The sequence below is a fragment of the Mycotypha africana genome (genome assembly GCF_025528875.1).
Source record: "Mycotypha africana strain NRRL 2978 chromosome Unknown BDF20scaffold_7, whole genome shotgun sequence".
NCBI lineage: Eukaryota > Fungi > Mucoromycota > Mucoromycetes > Mucorales > Mycotyphaceae > Mycotypha > Mycotypha africana.
Window position 1 is genome coordinate 1,741,434 of NW_026515731.1, and position 19,145 is coordinate 1,760,578.

A 19,145-nucleotide genomic window follows, 5' to 3' on the forward strand; every position below is an offset into this window, starting at 1 on the left:
TTAATAAACAACTTTAAAATTAAAAAACTGTCATTCAATCCAATGAAGACTTCTCTTACAGATCAGTATAGTCCGAACGATTGTCTTGTGTTGCTATTTCAGGTGTTAATGTAATTGGCATGGTGTAAAAAGAAAGATACAAGGACTTTTCACGGAAAATATATCATTATATATATGTGGTATGTACAAGGTCAAATAACGAGAGGCTAACGAATTGGTATACAATATTGAGTAACGAGAGATAAAGAAACCGACTTCATGCTATTTGTTTGATTAATGGCTTGGTCTTCGCTGATTTGGGTCCATTTTTCATTCTAATGGATAGAGATTTCAGCCATTTACCACTGTTTTTACGGGATAGCAACGACGAAGTTGTTGACTTATCAATAGGGTTTGTATCAGCGGTAGGAATAATGTTCACAGAGGGTATCACAGTAATATTTGATAGCAACAACAAGTCTTGGCTATCTTTGGGCGTTATTGGGGAGTCAGTATAAGAAATTGAGGGAGAAGGAGAATTGTCGGTCAAGAGACCTGGATCATCATCTGTTGTAGTAGTCGTTGCAGCAGAAACAACACAGTTGGTATTGAGAATAGGCTGAAGGTTCAAGCTTTGCACTAGGGGACTCTTTCGGTGACGGTAATAACCACGGCTATCTTGAGACAGTTCTCTATCGACCATGGTAGTACTACAGATAACTTTATCATCGTTGTCATCCTTATCCTCAGCTAGTTTCAATATAGTTTCATTGTTTTTATCCAGAGCTAATAAGAGAGCAGGGTCATTGACTGCTCCTAATTTAGCTTCTATTTTAGACTTGAAATCAATGAATCCAGCAGAATTCATTGCTTTTTTCGTTCGACCGGGCCATCCTTCATCAAACAAGGAATTGTTCTTGTAACTGACAGGAGTATGATTGTAAGTCATATTGTTGCTGCTAGTATACAACATCGTGGCTGTTTTGTCATATTCTGGTTCATACTCAAAAATCGTAGGTGGTTCTTTTGAAAATGTTACTTTCTTAACCGATTTGGGCTTTTGTATAATGGATATCTGTTCTTCCTCATCACTACTGCTGCTGCATAAATCATCGCACTGTTGCTGCTGTTGGTGATTGACTTTATCTATTTCATCACTGCTTGCTTTCAATATGTCAAAATAGAACTTAGCGAGATCAATACGCCTTGTTCTTCCGTAATAGCTCGAAGGCCAAGCATTTGAATCCATTTCTGAGAGATAGATCTCATTGCCATGAGCATCATAAGGCGGTGGGGGTGGAAATAATGGTTGTTGTTGTTGTTGTTGCATAAAGATAATATGTGAATAAGGAGCTTCCTTGAATAAAATAAGAAATAGTCTGATTGATATTGAGGCGAATGTTTTATTTTATTTTGAAAGGGAAGAAACGAAAAAAAAAAAAAACTAAAATAAATAAATTTAAGGCAAAATACAATTATTTATCGATGCCCTTTTTATAGATAACTGAATGATAAAAAGACTGGGCTTTAAGGGGGTTTTATTTCGTCTTTCTTCTATACCAAAAAGTAGTAGCTGTATAACCAAAGAATTCGTTTGAAGCAATCAACGGACAGCATGAACTACTTGAGCTTATCTGATTGGATTTATCAAATCAACAGCATACATTATTGTGTTACAACAACTGACTACAATCCGTTCATTTATCACTGGCCAAGTTTTACAGAAATCTGGGGGTTTCCTCCACGTGGAGAATGTCCTTGGATTTATGTTAAAAAGGGCTTTCAATGCAAACCGGCAGTCAAGTTGTATAAAGAATAAACGTTGCATTGTGTATTAAGCAGTTTTTGGATAATTTATAAATCAAGAATATGACGTGCCACAATTAAGCCCTATCTGTATATAAGCACGTCTTTATTTATGACAGATAATATACATATAACGGAAAAGTAACCAGTCAAATCAATCATTAGAAGCACGTTATGAACATCAACAAACAACTGACAAACAAGGATAGATTTAGAAAAAATTAGACAGATTTCGAACGGTGCAAAATGAAATATATGTTTTTCACTATTTATAATATTTGGCTCTTTTAACTGATTTTTGTTGAGCTATTTCATCTTCATCTCTTTCTATCTGTTTTAACCATTGTCTTTCCGTCATGCCATCATCATATCGAACTGTCTCCCTTACTCGTTGCCCTCGCCCCATGAGGAGATCATCCATCTCGTTATTGTAATGAGCCATTTGATCATATCGATAAATATCTGGTAGCTCCCAGTCCTGGATCAATCTCTCAGGCTTTTTGTCTATGTTCTCTCCATATTTGCGTTTCCATTCTTCCAAATCCATTCTTTGTCTTTCCAAATCCATCTTTGTGAAAATCGCGAATTCTTGGTCAGACCGTTTTAGAATTGTATTCAGTTCTTCATCATCTAACTCATCACTTTCCATATTTTCACTATCTTCCTCGTCTTTGCCTGTTTTGTCTTCGAGGAGCGAACGTAAAAACGCTTCACGGTCTTCTTCTGTACTTCGATGATCGAATTTACCCGCCTGAATGACTTTGCCGTCAATATCCAACTTGTATTGAGCTCTTGCAAGGATATTTTCTTCAACAGAATCTTCGGTAATCAACCGAAGTATTCGTACCTCTTTTGTCTGTCCAATTCGATGCGCACGATCTTGTGCTTGCAAATCTTGATGAGGATTCCAATCAGAATCAAAGATAACAACTGTATCAGCAGTTTGTAAGTTAAGACCTAGCCCACCAGCTCTTGTACTAAGCAAAAATATGAAATAAGGTGATTCAGGATCATTAAATAATTTGAGTAAATTGGACCGATCGTCGGCCTTTGTTGAACCGTCAAGCCGCAAATGTCGAAAGCCACGATAGATGCAGAAATCTTCCATAATATCCATGATTTGTGTCATTTGGAAAAAGACGAGAACCTAAAGTACAGAACATAAATCACAAAGGAAAATGGAATTAGAACGATAGAAGAATGATCATAGCAGAAAAGAAAACTTACTCTGTGGCCCGTGGCTCGGAGCTTTGGTAAGATTCGATCCAAAAGATCAAATTTACCAGATACACGATACAGCAATTCATTACTGACTTTGTAAGGATTGATCACTTGTTCCACTTCTTCGAATACAAAGGGATGATTACAAATCTTACGTAACTGCATGATAGTATTATTTAGACCCTTAATACTTGTCCGTCTACTCAAAAAGGATAGTTAGTATTGTTGACAATGAACGAATATTGATAAACTTACCCTGTAGAGGAATTGCCGCCAAATAAGACACCATATTTCCTCATTTGATTATATAAAACTTGCTGAAGCGCAGACAATTTACATTTAACGACAATTTCGACTTTATCAGGCAATTCTGATTCAACATCTTTTTTTAATCTTCTGAGGAGGAAAGGACGTAAAACCTAGTACGCAATAACAGTGAGTTGAGCCATAACGTTAATAACCGTTTAAATTTAAAAAATTTCCTCACTTTATGTAGACGCTTTATAATTAATAACTGTTCTTCTTCATTCAATTCAACTTTATCCTGTACACCTTGATTTGAAAAGGGGGTATTGAACCATTCCTCAAAACTTTTGACAGAGTTGAAAATTTTCGGCAAGATGAAATTCAATAATGCCCAAAGTTCAGGTAAGTTATTCTGTTTATAAAAGCCAATGGGGTCAATTAATATTGAAAAGATGCAAAGAAAAAAATACCAAATATACCTGAAGTGGGGTACCCGTCAATATGAGTCTGTATCTGGACGTATAATACTGTCTCAATACCATTGTCAACTTTGACTGAGTATTCTTCATACGGTGACCTTCGTCCATGATCATATATTGCCATTTAATTTTGCATAGTGCAGGTCGATCTTTGATGATGTAGTCAAAGGTAGTCAATAGAACTTGAAAGTTGCGATGTTTGATTTGGCGTTTTTGAATGTCTTTACGTACATCTGGAGTACCTTTATAAACAATTGTAGTGATAGAGGGTGCCCATTTCTCAAATTCTAAGGTCCAATTCGTCAAAGTAGATAAAGGAACAATAATAAGGAAGGGACCATTTTGCCTTTTCTTTTCAATCAAATAGGTAATTAAACTGATAGTTTGGATTGTTTTGCCGAGACCCATTTCATCAGCCAAAATACCATTAAGATGGTTGTTGTACAATGACACCATCCATTGTAAGCCTTTGATCTGATATTCTTTCAATTTACCACCAACCAAAATCGAAGGTTGGCATACTTCTTCCTGAATGCGGTGAGCCATTTTATAATAATCCACTTTGTTGCCTTTACTATCTGTCAGCATCATTTCCTCATCCACTTCTTCTGTTTGCTCTTCATCCTCATCCAAATTTTCTTCAAAACTCATATTTTCAGCCTTTTGATCTACTACGGCTTGTGTTAAGGACTCCAAATAAGCTCCTGTCTGTTTCAACAATAATGTCAATCTTGTATCCTTTGCCTCATCAATCAATTTCATATATGCTTCTTCATCGTCATTTCTAAGTGCTTTGATACGTTCTTTAGCACGTCGATCAGATCGTCGTTGTTCTTCTTTTTCAATATGAGCATGAAACTGTAAGACTGCTCTTCCTAATTTGCCCATCTTTGCTTGATGGGCTTTATGCCAGCTCAACAAATCTCTTCCTTGATTACAAACACTCTGCAAATAATCCAAATGACGTTGTTTTTCTTTTTTCTCACGATCGATACGCTGTTGTTTCTCAAGTTTTTCTGTGAGTCTCGCCTCACGTAAGGTACGTTTCATAATCTTACGGTAGGAAGTTTTGTCGATGGAATTAGCAAGACGTTGTGCTTCTTCCATGTTTTTTACAATTTCTTCACGTAGCTTCGTTTGTTTGTCGCGCAATTGAAGTGATTTTATCTGAACGATGGTGTGTAGTCGCTGAGGCGAAGCAGTGCGGACAGTATCCTCATAATATTCATTCAATAAATACCCTAACGGTTGCCGTTGGTCCTCTTCATCCATACTCGCTTCCAATTCTGCTAAGCGCTCATTGAGACGTTTTTGAATACGTTTTTCACGTTCTCGAAGCACTGTGTAAGGATCAAGGCCCTGAAGTGAAATCTCAGGCAAGAGCAATCGCTGCTGTCGAGAAGCATGGGCATGAGAACGCGGCTGACCGGACAATAGGTCGAATGCTGTTACTGTTTCTTTCTGACTCTCTTCTACTGAGAGTGACATTCCAAGAGCAAAGGCAGGTTGAGCGATAACTTTCTTTTTGAAGGCATTATATTCATTTGCTTGATGAAAAATTGCCTCGACGAGCCGTTCTGCCATTGTCTTCGGTGGTTCAGTATTCACTAACATAATGTCATCACCTTGGGCTGATTCAGTTGAAGTTGTAGCTAGTTGCGCTTGAATAGGCTGCGTTGCTGGAGCAGAAGAATTTGATGAAGCTGTATTAGGTCTAATGATTGGAGATTCAGAGCTACTCACTGGTGAACCGTTTGCTAATACAACAATTAAACGATTTCATGAGTTTTGAATCTTTACAATAAAACAATAAGCGGCATTTCTTACAATATGCTTGACTATTGGCTATTTGTTGCTGAACGGCTAAATGCTTCTGCAAAAGTTGTAAATGTAATTGTTGTTGTTGTTGTTGTTGCTGTTGTTGCTGTTGTTGCTTTTGTTGCTGCTGTAGATCAATGTGCAGTTGGTTTGTAGCAGGTGCAATTGGTTGATGCTGCATTGGTGTCTGTTGTAATGGACGTTGCCGCTGTTGTTGCTGTTGCTGTTGCTGTTGCTGTTGCTGTTGCTGTTGCTGCTTGAGGAAGTTAAGTGCCTGCGGCTGCTGAAGCAGTCTAAAAACGTTCATTAACTGTGAAAGCTCATTTTTGCCATCTTCCTTTTCGCCAGCGGCTTGGAGTTGCTTTATCTTCTGTAAAATCGAGAACAAAATCTGATAAGTACAGGTATACAAACGGTAGCACACATTATAACATCATACTTGTAACAGTTCGGGTATTATGTTTGCATTAAACTGTTGACTTGTATGGACGGAATTAGAAGATGCAGATGATGGCTGATCAGTACTACTTGTGCTGCCGCTATTATTCATATTATGAACTGAGGAAATTATGTCAAAGAATAAGAAAAGACCTAATCTAATAATTAGTCTACATTATTAACAGCGATCAAGAAGAAAGAAGTTTACTATTTCCTATAATTAAAAATTGTTGCTTTACCCGCTGGTTCCGTAGAAAGTTATGAAAAAAGTTCAAATGCGCGATAAAATGCACACACACAACAGTTGGCCATCCAAACTGGAAAGAAACCTAGAAAAAAATTTTGAGAAGGGGATGAAATGGCAAATCAAACGGCTCGACTAAATTGATATCCCGCCTAAACCCTTTTTAAGGAAATTTGTTCGAAGCTTTTTTGGAAGTTATATGAATCTTCACTTTTCATTCGAATAATGCTCAGACCACAATATACTCGTAGACCATTTGAAGTGCTGGTATATAACTAGCTAATTATTGCCTGCAACTTAACAGAATCTCATAGTATCTTATAGGTTATTGGTCCCAAGAATTCAGGGAAGAATACGATTACTACTCAATTACTTAAAACGGCAGATGTCTTCTATTCAGTGTAAGTCTTCATGGTAAAAAATTGATATGAATTCTCTCTCATTCTCAGAGAATATCACAGGAATACGGCAGATAACATACCAAAACTTGCCTTGAATCGTATTGACTTTATATTGATATTGGTGGATATGACACAGTCCTACAGCCTGTCGCTCTTGAATACCGTTTTACAGCATTTGACACCAGAATATATATTAAACAAAACTGCTATCGTTGCTACAAAAGGTAATTCGTTTCCGTTGCAAATAACTCAATTGCCTTTTCCTAATCGTTTGGGCTTTTTAATAATAGCTGATTTACCTAGATCTTGGCAGCTTGAAAGAGAGGACATTGATATAATGGTGAAATCGTACTTCGATCTACCCATTTTGTTTGTCAATCTTACAGTGAGGATTCCAAAAAAAAAAAGGAAATAACGAATCTTTAAACAAAGATCAACTAATCGATGCGTACGCCTCTACTTAGAATGAGATTGAAAAGAAAAGAACTTCTGAAAAAATTTCTAATATGATAAAGCTGTCCACCTTGCAGTATAAGAATGTCAGCTCTACGCTGATCAAATCATTATATACCCATCGTTTTCAAGATACCGTCCTGCCACCAGAAGATGATGAAGGTTACCAGCCAGTGAGTGAACCAATGGTTGAAAGGGAATCACCTGAATCGACGAATATCCAATGATTTTCAGGTTTGACTTTTACTGTCCCTTTTTGTCGCAATCATATCTTTACCCCATGATGTCTGTCACATAAATCGAATTTTGGCTATCTCCTGTTTCGTCCCCTTTGTTTCTTTCCTTTTTCTTATTAAGCTGGACATAATTATACATTTTTAATATTGACTTCGTTTACATGTTACGTCAATGCAGCAGCCCGAATATTACAGTTATATACCAGAAAACCTTCAAGAAAATCCTTTCCAACAAGGTGTGTCAGTTTATCCTAATAACTGTAGCAATTTTCATGGCAACCTACCTGTTGAAAACGATAAAGATTACGACAATAAATCAACACCCTTTTTGGAGCCATTCACTACTGACAAAACTGTTGCTCAGCCCGAGCAGCAACAGGAACAGTCATACCACTACCCTCAGCAACAGCAACGTATACAACATGTTGTTACTACTGCGAGCAATGCCAACAATAGTAACATAATGAAGGGAACCACTGATTTCAGGCGACGGAAAAATTGGACAGAACGTATCCTGGTTGAGATGGCCGGCTTACTTCATGTTCTGTCTACTACCGGGAAATTTCTTTACTGTTCAGAGTCGACATTTGAACTCACTGGTTATCGGCCCCACGAATTGGTCGGTCAGGCAATATTGGACTTTTTGCATGTAGATGATATGGATGTTTTTATCCGAGATTTTCAAATGTCTTTCTATACACGATCAAAAATTAGAACTTATTATCGGTTCCGTAAGAAGGATGATACCTACGTTATCTTTGAGGTAGTAGGGCAGCCGCAGAGAACTGATCCTTCTCAGCAGCAACAACAACAGCACCAGCAGCAGGAGCAGCAGCAGCAACAACAACAACAACATCAAGCACCTACTTCATTTTTCGCTATTGCTCAACCGGTACCTACAAAAAGTGGCGGCTTGATGGATACCTTTTTAGAGTTGAAAGCTGAAAATATCTGGTTGAGGGAAAGAATCGAAGAATTGAAACAACAGCAATCAACCAAATACCACAAGAGCAATGGTGATAGTGGTGTAAACAACCAAGTTGTTACTGAAAGCATTGATGATAACGAGGAATTGCAACAGCAACAGCAACAGCAACTGGAAGTAGGCGCTACACCTCTGAATATGATAGCACCAATTGATCCCTGCAAGACTACGGACAGTATCAAGCTTAATCGCCTTTTTAGAGGAGTCATTGCTGATGATGATACAGATAACAGAACGACTAACAATGGCTATAAAGAGCGTGCTGAGAGTTGGTTGCTAAACACAAATTACTTGCCAGGCACGTTTCAAAGAAGTACTGAAACAAGTACAATTAACAGCAGCTCAAGCAGTAGGACTAATACAGTAGTCATACAGCGATTGGCGCTCAGCGCAGGAATAATGACAGAGAAAAAGGTTCAATGGAAACGTCGTGTATGTGTTTGACTGATTGATGGTATTTGTGTGACAAACCCAGGGCTAATTATGTAAATGCCTGCACGTTGTATATTTAGAAAAAGCAAAAGGGGCCAGATGAATATGTTTGCGCTGATTGTGGAACCACGTCTTCTCCAGAATGGCGTAAAGGTCCTCACGGTCCGAAATCGTAAGTTGTGTGCTTCTGTTAACTATTACAAAAATTAGGAAAAGGGAGCTCATCACTGTAAATTATAGTTTATGTAACGCATGTGGTTTACGTTGGGCAAAAAGAAATAAGCAAGACAGATTTGAATGATGACCGGACAATTGCACCATGGAGAGACATACACTTATATATGTAAAAATCAAAAATATGGAAAGGTATATATAAACTGTATAGTAGCAGTTACTGCTGCTGATACGTCTGATGCAAACCTGATAGAGTAAGATGATTAGCAAACAATCAGTTCAAATGCTATACCTGAGCTAATGAAATTATCTGTACAAAAAAAGCGGGCGATTTACATTTGTCATTCAATACCTTATACCCCTTTCCGTATATAAAATCGGCCGCTTGAATTACTCCTTCCTCTACTGAAAGTAATTCATATAATGTTCATATTTTAATCAAAATCACCATCTATGCTATTTCTTCCCCTTTTTTATTGCTTTTCTTTTTGTAAATTGTTAGAACTTTCTTTTTATTTACTCTGTAATATACTAATACAATACACCGGTGTACTTATTTGATAAAATAGAAACCTTTAAACATTTACTACGTATAAATTTAGAATGGACTATACCAAGCCTCTTTACCACGATATTGATAGCAGAATTCAAAAATTGATTAATACGGCTCCAAGCGACTGTCTCTTGTCACATATAGCGCAACAAGCAGCCGCTGTAATACCGTGCTATCACGCTGCTACTAAGACAGAAATTGGCACTACTGCAAATTTTGCTTCAACGGTTTCTCAAAATCCTAATAATACCGTTCCACCACTTCCGACTTTTGTCAATCTTTTGGCCCGACGATCATCAGCCCGTACTGGCACCTTGTTGGCTTCTCTCGTGCTTTTAGATAGATTAAGGCAACGATTATCTCAATTTGCAAGGGGTATGCCATGCACTTGCCAACGTATCTTCTTGGCTACTCTAATTGTTACGACTAAATTGCTACATGACACGTCTCCTAAAAATAAGCACTGGGTGAAATATGCAGTGTACTTCACCCACCCAGAGATAAATCTAATGGAAAGTCAGCTGTTAGCTTTGCTGGTAAGTTATCATTTTGATTGATACAATATCAAGTGAATTGATGTAAAGCGATGATTAAAATTTGATCCGTTTGAATGGTAATAGGATTATAGACTGACAATCAGCGAGACAGATTTGTATTACTCATTTCTCACCTATGATAACATGCTCAATTTTCAATTACACCAACAATATCACTATCTTCGACAACTAACTATTCCCAAATCAGCTTCGTGCAGGAGTAATAGTACTCTATTACAAGGTGATCACCAGCGCTTTATAAACGACAGTGATTTAAATTGCCAAAATTGTATGTCAATCACTAATTTACAGTCTTACCAGCACAGGCAGCAAGACCAGAATCACTATTATCAGCCACTTTCAGAGTCACATTACCGTAATTTTCAGCGACAACATATATATGAAGAACTCCAGTCTCATCAAAATAATAACTCGGTTACAAAAACAGTCTCTTCCTCAGCATCTAACCACTATCAACATGGCTACGGGAGCAGTCATAGCATTATGGGAAATCGTCAAAATAACTATATTAATGATATCAATAATGATGCTATCAACAATTTTAATAATGGCAATGGTTCGAGGCAGTTCAGTTATTGTTATATTACAACCTCTACGTCATCATCATCATTATCGTCCAGCCTATCTTCAAACTCGACCATAGATGAATCAATATTTACGCCGACCACGTCGATAACTGCCCCAACGGTAGCAACAACAAATTCAATTAGAAATGCTGATCCAACCAAAGCACTTTCTAGAAAGTATAAAAATATGGAGTCAACCACGTATAAAAACAACAGGAATTTGATCGACAAAAACAAAAGTAGTAGTACTTATCGCCAGCATGTGAACACTGTTCCTGTTAATAATAACGCCAGTAGTAATTACAATAATGCCACATATAACCACTTTCCTCTTCATTCTACCATTACAGTTGACAATTTAACTGCTGCTGCTGTTGGTCCTGATCAAGGTCATCCAATGTTAAAATCAACCTCGCTTATGTGGTTTGATACAGTATTAGGTCATCAGCCAAAACTTTTTGCTAAAAGTACTAGTCAATACAATTCAACCATATATCGATGAGCAAGAACGATGGACTTTTCGTCGTTTATACTTGAATTGTACTGGCAGTACCATCATACTCTTACTATACTATGACAGTAAGCCTCTTCTTTTCTGCTCTCTCATTTTCCTTTCGTTCTATTAAGCTCCTTTGTCGGTGCTGCATATGTAGGTACAAGTGATCATCATCAAGCTAGATCCAGAAACTCTTCCCCTTCCCCGCCTCATCTTACCTTTTTTTACGCTGTATATCTTTTTCAATTTTTTTGTCGCATGTAAATATCCCTATACAATATGGTCCCTCTTTATAAATAAATCGATATAACCTGATTATGATCCATTTTAAAGTAAGACGGAAGGTTTTTTCACGTCTTAAACTCTTAATTGTGTATGATTAAAGACTAGAAGCAACATAAATACTTGAATTCGCTAACGCACTTTTTATGAAGTTCTATCTTTGTCTTTGACTGTTTGGCTGATTCTGTGCAAATATGCCCCCTCCCAGAAATGCAACATGATGCTATGTACCGTTCAACTAGTTTATTTACAAAGTGTATTGATGCATTTTTTTCATCATTGCTATATATGGTAGATACAGTGCCATCACACTCAATTTATCGAATACATGAAACTTTGGCCACTTCCTTGAATTATTTTTTTTACCACTTGCGTGAGGATGAAACTATCCAGAAAAATGGAACCAATTTGCCTTGCTTTTGAGTTAAATTGCCAACTTTTTACGTCAAATGTCAAAATGAATATGTCTTTTATTGAGGCATAAGAAAAAACGTATATATGAAGCAGATTTTGTTGATGTCCAATTGTAACTAAGTATGATGTTACCCATTCTCTTCTCTCTGTATTTTACTTTTGCTTGTAAACTCATTCATCTTCTTTATCTGTTATATAAGCCATGGTACTTAGCACACATGAACAAGCCATTTGCATGTTATATTATCAGTAATAGGACCAAAAAAAAGCCTACAACGTAATCATAGCTATTAAAGCATAAACACCGAAGTTTGCTACAGGGATGATCAAACCATTTTTGTGTCCATCGAAGTATAAATGCTTCTAAGTAGCAGTATCTTTCTTCATAGAATACGTTAATTTGAAATAATCGACTGTAAATTGACCTCTTTATTTTTGATACGAAATTATTAATCAAAATATAGTATTAGAATCTCCAAGACAGGGTTTTTTTCTACAATCAATTTTGAAACTCATTTAATCACATTCATGATTAATATTGCCGTGGTAGTTTATCCATGACTACCGTATACACATTTGGGCTGTTCCCATCTAATTTTTTGCGGTTTTTACTACAGGAACAGTTTTAGATCCTCACAATTGTCAATTCTGCAAAGTATATAGTAACAATGCGCAAATTTTTTATTTATTTTTTTGTATTCATATATTTTAAGCACATCTATAGAAATGAATTCAAAATTCAATGTAGTTGTGCTAATAAATAGAAGGCCTCCATTCCTTGGCATGACTACGTTATCATCTACTTTATTAAAACTTCTTTATTTTTAGGTAAATTTTTGCCTAACAAAATGTTGACTTGTCCTGCATGCAACGCTTGCAAATACTTCAGTTATCAAAAAACTCCATTAGAGCACATTTTCTGCACTACGTATATCACTTTCTTCATGATTGATTGATTCTCTGACGTATCCTATAATTAAGTAATCAATTTCCTTCAGACATTTAGTCCTTTGTTGATGTTATGATAGAGCTTCCATATGATCTTTTTATGATACAGTTGGAATAAGATTAACTATGAAAGCCAAACAATTTGATGAATTTTATAGCTTACCGATTTACTGGTTTTTCAATATACAAGAATACTAGTTAGCGATTTTTGACCTGCGTTGTCTGGTTTCCTATTTATATGGGCTTCTTAATTGGAACTTTCTAGCACCAAAACATTTGATGAATCATGTGCATATTTGTCGTTTAGAAAATCTGTGATTTGAAACTATACTGAGTGTGTCCATCATTATCAAGCTTTTGGGAAGAAGAACTTCCGATCATTTGCATCCGTTGGTAAAATATGGTATTCAAGGAATCCACAAGCTTTACTGATGTGTCTGAAGAAGTAGTAACTGCACTACTTGAGCACGTACAACCAGGTAAAGAGTAAAATTTTACTACGATTTATCTAAGTTCCATCTAATATCGGTATGTAGAATACATAACAGATAGACGTCTAAGTATAAATAATTGCATATAGAGACACCTAAACTTAAAATTAATGGCTAAGAGTACATGATTACTCACAATAATATGCTTCCCTCCAGACCCTTACATAGTAAATAATCTTCCCATTTCATTTGAAGAGTAATGGAGATAGTAAGCCCTTAGTCATCGACTTATTATAGTTATAGATTTAACACAGCTCTTAAACATCTAAATAACACCTGATAGAATCACAACATAAGTGATATAGTTAATTTTATTTTAGTCAATAGATCCATATATACACTGTTCATATATCTCTCAAACGGCTTAATAGGATCATTTTTGTAGCAAATTTTGGTTTTGATACTTTCATTAGCTATGAATAAATCGTGGGCTTTTTTCTCGTCGCATAATTGATAATATGACATGCAGATGGCTTGTTCACGTGTGATAAGTACTATGACTTATACAACAGATAAAGATGATGGCTGAGTTTACAAGAGAAAAGTAAAGTATAGAGAGAAGAGCATGGGCAGATAAGGAGCAGCACACTTAGTTACAATTGAACATTAACAAAATTTGCTTCAACATTCCATAAGCGTTTTTTGTACATGTCTCAATAAAAGATTTATAGTCATTTAGTCATTTGACTACAGATCGGCTGGCAATTTTATTTCAAAGAAGCAGACAAATTAGCTTCAAAATACGTGACCGATTCAAAACAGTGGACAGAGTTTTCAACCATTTGATAAATTAAGCTTCAAGACACTGTATAAAATAAAGTAATACTACGATGACTATGACATAAGAAAAGGCCAAGTTGGTGCAACAGCAGTATGACTATGACCAACGATATAGTTGCTTACTTCAATTACTTCTATTACCATCCACCTTTTTCAGATTGTGGTGGCGTTCCCCAACCTACATCTACCGCAGCGGATGAGTCTCCCCAACCGGATCCGTCTTCTGGAGTCAAACCAAATCTCTCAAATGCTTCTTGTAGAGATTCTTCTTGAGTTTTCACATATTGAATGCTTTTTGGTTGCTTCATTGTATTCCAAGCATGGAACTTTTCCCATTTTGGATTGCCGGGATGCTCAGGTGAAGGAATAGTATTCATTAAAAAGTAGCCGAGTTTGCTTTGCTGCAGATCGAAGAGTTAATTCAGCGACAGTATCTACCCGTTTCTTACTATTTTATGTGATTTATGCAATCAATTAAAAGTCACCTATTTCAAAACGATATAGCTTGAATAAGGTATGCATAAGAGGTACAATAAGTGAGACTTCACTTGTAAAGGTTTTAATAAAGCAAAAATGTAACAAGCTAAGAAGGATTCTAACTAATATGTAAGGTTTATCAACGACACAATCTGAAACCACAGAAAACATAAGGATATCCACTTTGATACCAATTTCTGAAAGACGTTCGTTCAGCTATACGAGGATGAGTGGCCCAGCTTCCACCCAAAATTACACGATGTTTGCCATCAAAGAAATCAGCAGAATAACCGGGATATAATTGAGAAGCTTCGAAGCCTTCATGTTCTTCCCATATAGTTTCAGTCCATTCCCAAACATCGCCTATAGTATGTACAGCGTCATTATCTACATCGGTAGGACTCCAGTGCTTGAAACCAATATTCGGCCATCCTCTATCCTTATTCACTTGGGCCGTCTTAAAGTTAGTGCGGAAATAGACAAGCTCAGCCTCTGTAGGGAGTCGGCAACCTTTGTATTTTGCATAATCAGCTGCTTCATTGTAAGTAATTTGCACAGGCCAATGTTGAGCATAGACAAGCGGACAGAGACCGAATACTGTTTTCACTGCATATTGATGTTCGTGTACTTCTGACCAGGAAGCAGGAATATTATCAGAACCAATCTCTTGTAAATAAACGTAGTATTCACCATTAGTAACCGGTCTCGATTGAATCTCAAAAGAGGAGACATCCATTTGACGTTTGGGGTTTTCGTTATCCCATCCAAACTCCAAATTATCATCGTTCATCTTGGTAGTAATAGTATAAGCTACAGAAGCAGTAGAAGGTAAATCGGCCAATTCTTTATCATTGTGGCCCACCGTAACCGTGCCCGCAGGAATTGTGATGAATGGTGCATCAGTTAAAGGTGTTATAGCGCCCGGTTGTAAGTCACTGGTGTTCCTTATCATATCAAGCACAAGTTTCCAATTAGGAATGGCAACGCCTTTTGGTGGCAGCATGTTAGGACTTTGTACCAGCATGTACAAAAGAGTTTCCAAATGCATAGCTTCGTGTTCGAAACACATCCATACAATTCGAGCTTGCCGTTTCCTTTCTTGAACCCACGATGAAGATTGAAGTCTGAACGCTTCAGCTTGCCAAAAGTTCAAAAGATTCTGTAAGCGCTGACGGACATGGGCTTGATACGTCAAAATACGCTCCACACTTGGCCAGTCTTTTTCATTTGTGGGTACCTCAGAATGAGGATGACATTGCGTAGGGTCCTCCATATCAGGATCAATACCGCGTTCAAATATTTCAGCAAAACATAGAGGTTCAGTATAGTGGATAGTAGTAGACATATCAGCTGTTATTTCTGCATCCACCTGATGACGTGAGAGCTGAATATCTAAAAAGGCAGGAATATGCCCCAAATAGAAAATAAAAGGATGTCGTAGAGCTATGGGGCGTTCAAATAACATAGTTTTATGGTTCATCATATGTTGAGTCACCAAATCCCAAGCATTCCATAGTTCCTGCCACTCATGTAGTGTGGGTAGAGCATTCGAAGGCCAGGTCTTGTCCAGTGTATACAAATCTAGCGGCTCTTCTTTTACATTATCTTCGCTCGAAAATTCGTATTGGCCTTCATTACAAGTATAACAGTCGATAGGTTCCTCTTCAAATACCTCTTTCGGTGGATAGAGGAATCTGCGTACTTGATCGACATTGCGTTCAAAGTTGAAAGGACGACTCTCGGCTAGCACCAAACGATATTGATCCTTAGAGTCAACCCAGTAATCGACAATATTGAGATCAGCTGCTGATAAGATGCTTTCAATTTCCTCCATAGAATATTTATAGGAATGTTCCACATGAATTAGCTCATCTTTATGAATAGTAATGTTATATTTTTTTTGAGCTGTCTTGTGCTTTAAAACCACGTCTTCCAAAGCTTGATAATGTGATAAGTGACGGCCTTGCTTTTCTTGGTAGATTGAATGGTAGGCAAATTGATTTCGCTTGAACAATAAATCATTTTTGTCTCTTTTTAAAATAGTGTTAATGTGATCTAAACCATTCATAATGAAGTCTCTTGTCACACCATAAGAATCATCATATGCCAACTCAATCTTTGAAGGTTCGTTCCTTTTATCGAACCCGATAGCCATGAAATCGCCAGGTTCCAGACAGATACGCTGAATCTTACGCAGAAAGAGTGCAGATTCGAGATGTGTTTGGTTACCGATCGAACTTCCCATCCAGAGAAAACTTTTGTGTATATTCCGATTGGTGAAGTGTTTACTAATCCATGGAATACCTTGATCGTAAGTACCAAGAAGACCATATAATTCAACGTATTGGAATTCTCCGAGAGAGGATAGAGATCGATTTAGTTCTTGTTGATCCAGATCTAACGCGTAATATTTAATGTGCACTTTTTTTCGTTCAATGGCTCGTAAAAAGACCTGCGTTTTACGGAGAGCACTACAATATAAAGAATTATTAGCATAAGAGCCCTTCTCCTTTTGTCATCAGCATATGCTTCAAGAACCGTTGAAATATAAGACTTACCCAGCTCCTAATTCAAAAATAACACTTCCGTCTTTCAAACGAGTTATGATTTCTTCAGACTTACGAACCAAAATATCCAACTCAGCGCCAGTTAAGTAATAGCAATCATCTAATTGAGTGATTTCATCAAAGAGCTGTAATCCTCGTTTATCATATAGAATGTACGTAGGAATGGATCTCTTTTGTTCTATAGATTCAAGAATAGAATCTGCCAAATCAGAGCTATTGAAGGCATCTTCAGAAGAATTGGAAAAAGATTCAGGCGGTGAGGGTGGACGCGCAGCAGGGAGTAGATCCTCGTTTGGTTCAAGAACATTCTTCTTTGAAGGAATAACAGTATCCGTACTGCCAGTATCGCCACTATTACGAATGTCTATAATGCAATATCCCGTTGAGGGAGGTGATGGTGCACGGTTTGTCATTGTTATATCCTGTTTCTGTTGAAGAGAGACAAAGAGCGAAAGAATTTAACTTTAGTTCAAGAAGAACAGAAAGAAGAGATGCAAGAGAAATCCTGAATTAAACGGATTTCTAGAGTTTAGCCGTTTTAGAAACAAACAAAAAAAAAAAAAAGTTTACAAAAAGCAGTTTTCCAATATGAAAAACATATCGTATTAGAGATTGTATAAGATTCAGTTTCTTGACGATATGTTTTTCCTTTGTTTACTGAATCAGGTCGGGTTCCGAGTCAAAAGCAGGTTTATCGATTTCATATATATAGCCCAATTTATCATTGCCCCTAATATTTGCAATCTTTGATATGCGCTGATTTGTGTTGTTACCAAACGATGCAGTTTTGTGTGTGAAAAAACCAATTTCACAAATGCGTCATAGGTTGCAATATTGCCTAATTGTTCAGCTTCTGCTTGCGAAGAAACATTAACAGATACAAGCAGCTTTAATGCAAAATATTGTATCTCAGTCAATAATTGCCACGTTAAAGAAAGCGGGGTTTTTTTTAAATAGAAGTAACCGACGTTCAGGTAATGATAGATAAGCACTATTTTTAGTTTAAAAGTAAAGAGTAAGAATAAAAAGTAAATGATATGTGGATAAGTTGAAGTTGAAACCATTTCTTTATAACTGAGTTGACTATTGAGTCGACTTATCACATCCTACCGAGAATACGTGATTGTAGCAAAGGATGATGCTTCTTGCATAGGAAGCTTTTTTATTGGTACTGAGTTTGAAGCAAATGATAGATCACGCAATTCCGCGGGCTATTCGATAATTTGACTTTTCTCCATTGTTAAAGTAAACTATCCTCCAGATCATTCTTAGGTGCCATTGCTAGTTTCCTTTTTTCCTAGTATTGATTGTAAATTGGCCGAAGTAAAACTACTTTTCGTACGATTAATTTTCGAATGTGTATGGATATTTAACCTCCTAGAATCATGATACTATAATACATGGATATGTTTACGGACGATCTCATGCCGTTACAGAAGGTCTAATGATGAATCTAACAACACATCTTTATTTCGCGTCAGAAGAGTTATTTGCAACAATCCTTCATATTCTTACTGTAGGTTTCAACGTCCTCAAGTGTTACTATTGAAAGTCCACCTTTTCTGATTTGCTTTAACGGGTAGCAACTCTACTATATTTCAGTGAGTGTAGTTTTGTCTACTTAATCTTCAACTTGTAAACTGTTATTGCCAAAAAGTCTAACGTTCTCTCAGAGCCCGTTTTCTCACATTATAGTGATCTACTACTATACTATACTTTATACCAACTTACCTTCATTTGCCAAGCAAAGGTTATTTGACATATATTGGAGACAGTCAATTTTGATACGCAGCTGATATTGAATCAAAGAAATCATTTAGTTACAATATGCCAGGAGATCAATTACATCACTGCTAAATATAGTGCTCCATTCACAAGTACCTGCAGACTGATTGTACAACTGTTTCTTGAGCTAGTGCCGTGAGAACTTTCATAAATGCCTCTAAGCATTAAAGTAGGCTAGACTTTAGATATGTAAACAAACGTGGCGTTCGGGAATAGCGGTTAAACATCTGCCATTGATTGTAATATCAGTAATTTCACAAAATACGCGACGTTTTCGGAAAAGCACCAAATTTATAAAGTGTTATCTTCAGTCTAAA

At 36.8% G+C, this 19,145-nt stretch overlaps 7 protein-coding genes across 7 annotated transcripts; 3 read left to right on the forward strand and 4 right to left on the reverse strand.

Moving 5' to 3' along the window:
• Window positions 1-256: 256 nt before the first annotated feature.
• Window positions 257-1,309, reverse strand: BDF20DRAFT_837076 (uncharacterized protein; the record flags this gene model as incomplete). The annotated part of the gene is made up of 1 exon (XM_053079011.1): window positions 257-1,309. The coding sequence occupies one exon, from the start codon at window positions 1,307-1,309 to the stop codon at window positions 257-259; it is 1,053 nt and encodes a 350-aa protein (XP_052935189.1).
• Window positions 1,310-2,050: 741 nt separating this feature from the next.
• On the reverse strand, window positions 2,051-5,219 carry BDF20DRAFT_822125 (SNF2 family N-terminal domain-containing protein; the record flags this gene model as incomplete). Its single annotated transcript, XM_053077666.1, has 5 exons — window positions 2,051-2,932; window positions 3,013-3,208; window positions 3,262-3,425; window positions 3,494-3,664; window positions 3,732-5,219. 5 exons carry the CDS (start codon window positions 5,217-5,219, stop codon window positions 2,051-2,053), a joined length of 2,901 nt encoding a protein of 966 aa, XP_052935190.1.
• Window positions 5,220-6,456: 1,237 nt separating this feature from the next.
• Window positions 6,457-7,312, forward strand: BDF20DRAFT_914583 (uncharacterized protein; the record flags this gene model as incomplete). Its single annotated transcript, XM_053084203.1, has 5 exons — window positions 6,457-6,498; window positions 6,556-6,632; window positions 6,693-6,856; window positions 6,923-7,017; window positions 7,097-7,312. 5 exons carry the CDS (start codon window positions 6,457-6,459, stop codon window positions 7,310-7,312), a joined length of 594 nt encoding a protein of 197 aa, XP_052935191.1.
• A 463-nt stretch (window positions 7,313-7,775) lies between these two features.
• BDF20DRAFT_810443 (uncharacterized protein) lies at window positions 7,776-9,024 on the forward strand (the record flags this gene model as incomplete). The annotated part of the gene is made up of 3 exons (XM_053076600.1): window positions 7,776-8,510; window positions 8,819-8,910; window positions 8,979-9,024. Coding segments are annotated over 3 exons (873 nt in total), but the record flags the coding sequence as incomplete, so codon positions are not given.
• Window positions 9,025-9,250: 226 nt separating this feature from the next.
• On the forward strand, window positions 9,251-11,194 carry BDF20DRAFT_625927 (uncharacterized protein). The gene is made up of 2 exons (XM_053075904.1): window positions 9,251-10,001; window positions 10,086-11,194. The coding sequence occupies exons 1-2, from the start codon at window positions 9,516-9,518 to the stop codon at window positions 11,088-11,090; spliced, it is 1,491 nt and encodes a 496-aa protein (XP_052935193.1). The 5' UTR covers window positions 9,251-9,515; the 3' UTR covers window positions 11,091-11,194.
• A 2,448-nt stretch (window positions 11,195-13,642) lies between these two features.
• On the reverse strand, window positions 13,643-14,521 carry BDF20DRAFT_880276 (uncharacterized protein). The gene is made up of 2 exons (XM_053081608.1): window positions 14,123-14,521; window positions 13,643-14,053 (listed from the first exon to the last, which is right to left on the reverse strand). The coding sequence occupies exon 1, from the start codon at window positions 14,374-14,376 to the stop codon at window positions 14,137-14,139; it is 240 nt and encodes a 79-aa protein (XP_052935194.1). The 5' UTR covers window positions 14,377-14,521; the 3' UTR covers window positions 13,643-14,053; window positions 14,123-14,136.
• Window positions 14,522-14,615: 94 nt separating this feature from the next.
• Window positions 14,616-17,456, reverse strand: BDF20DRAFT_822231 (uncharacterized protein; the record flags this gene model as incomplete). The annotated part of the gene is made up of 3 exons (XM_053077678.1): window positions 14,616-16,947; window positions 17,035-17,330; window positions 17,370-17,456. The coding sequence occupies 3 exons, from the start codon at window positions 17,454-17,456 to the stop codon at window positions 14,616-14,618; spliced, it is 2,715 nt and encodes a 904-aa protein (XP_052935195.1).
• Window positions 17,457-19,145: the final 1,689 nt, after the last annotated feature.

What these genes read in the sequence shown, in the direction of transcription:
- BDF20DRAFT_880276 (XM_053081608.1), bottom strand. Translation starts at nt 14,376, where the DNA reads ATGAATACTATTCCTTCACCTGAGCATCCCGGCAATCCAAAATGGGAA.
- BDF20DRAFT_625927 (XM_053075904.1), top strand. Translation starts at nt 9,516, where the DNA reads ATGGACTATACCAAGCCTCTTTACCACGATATTGATAGCAGAATTCAA. An exon ending in GTCAGCTGTTAGCTTTGCTG is followed by an intron (nt 10,002 to 10,085) that starts GTAAGTTATCAT and finishes GAATGGTAATAG; the next exon opens with GATTATAGACTGACAATCAG.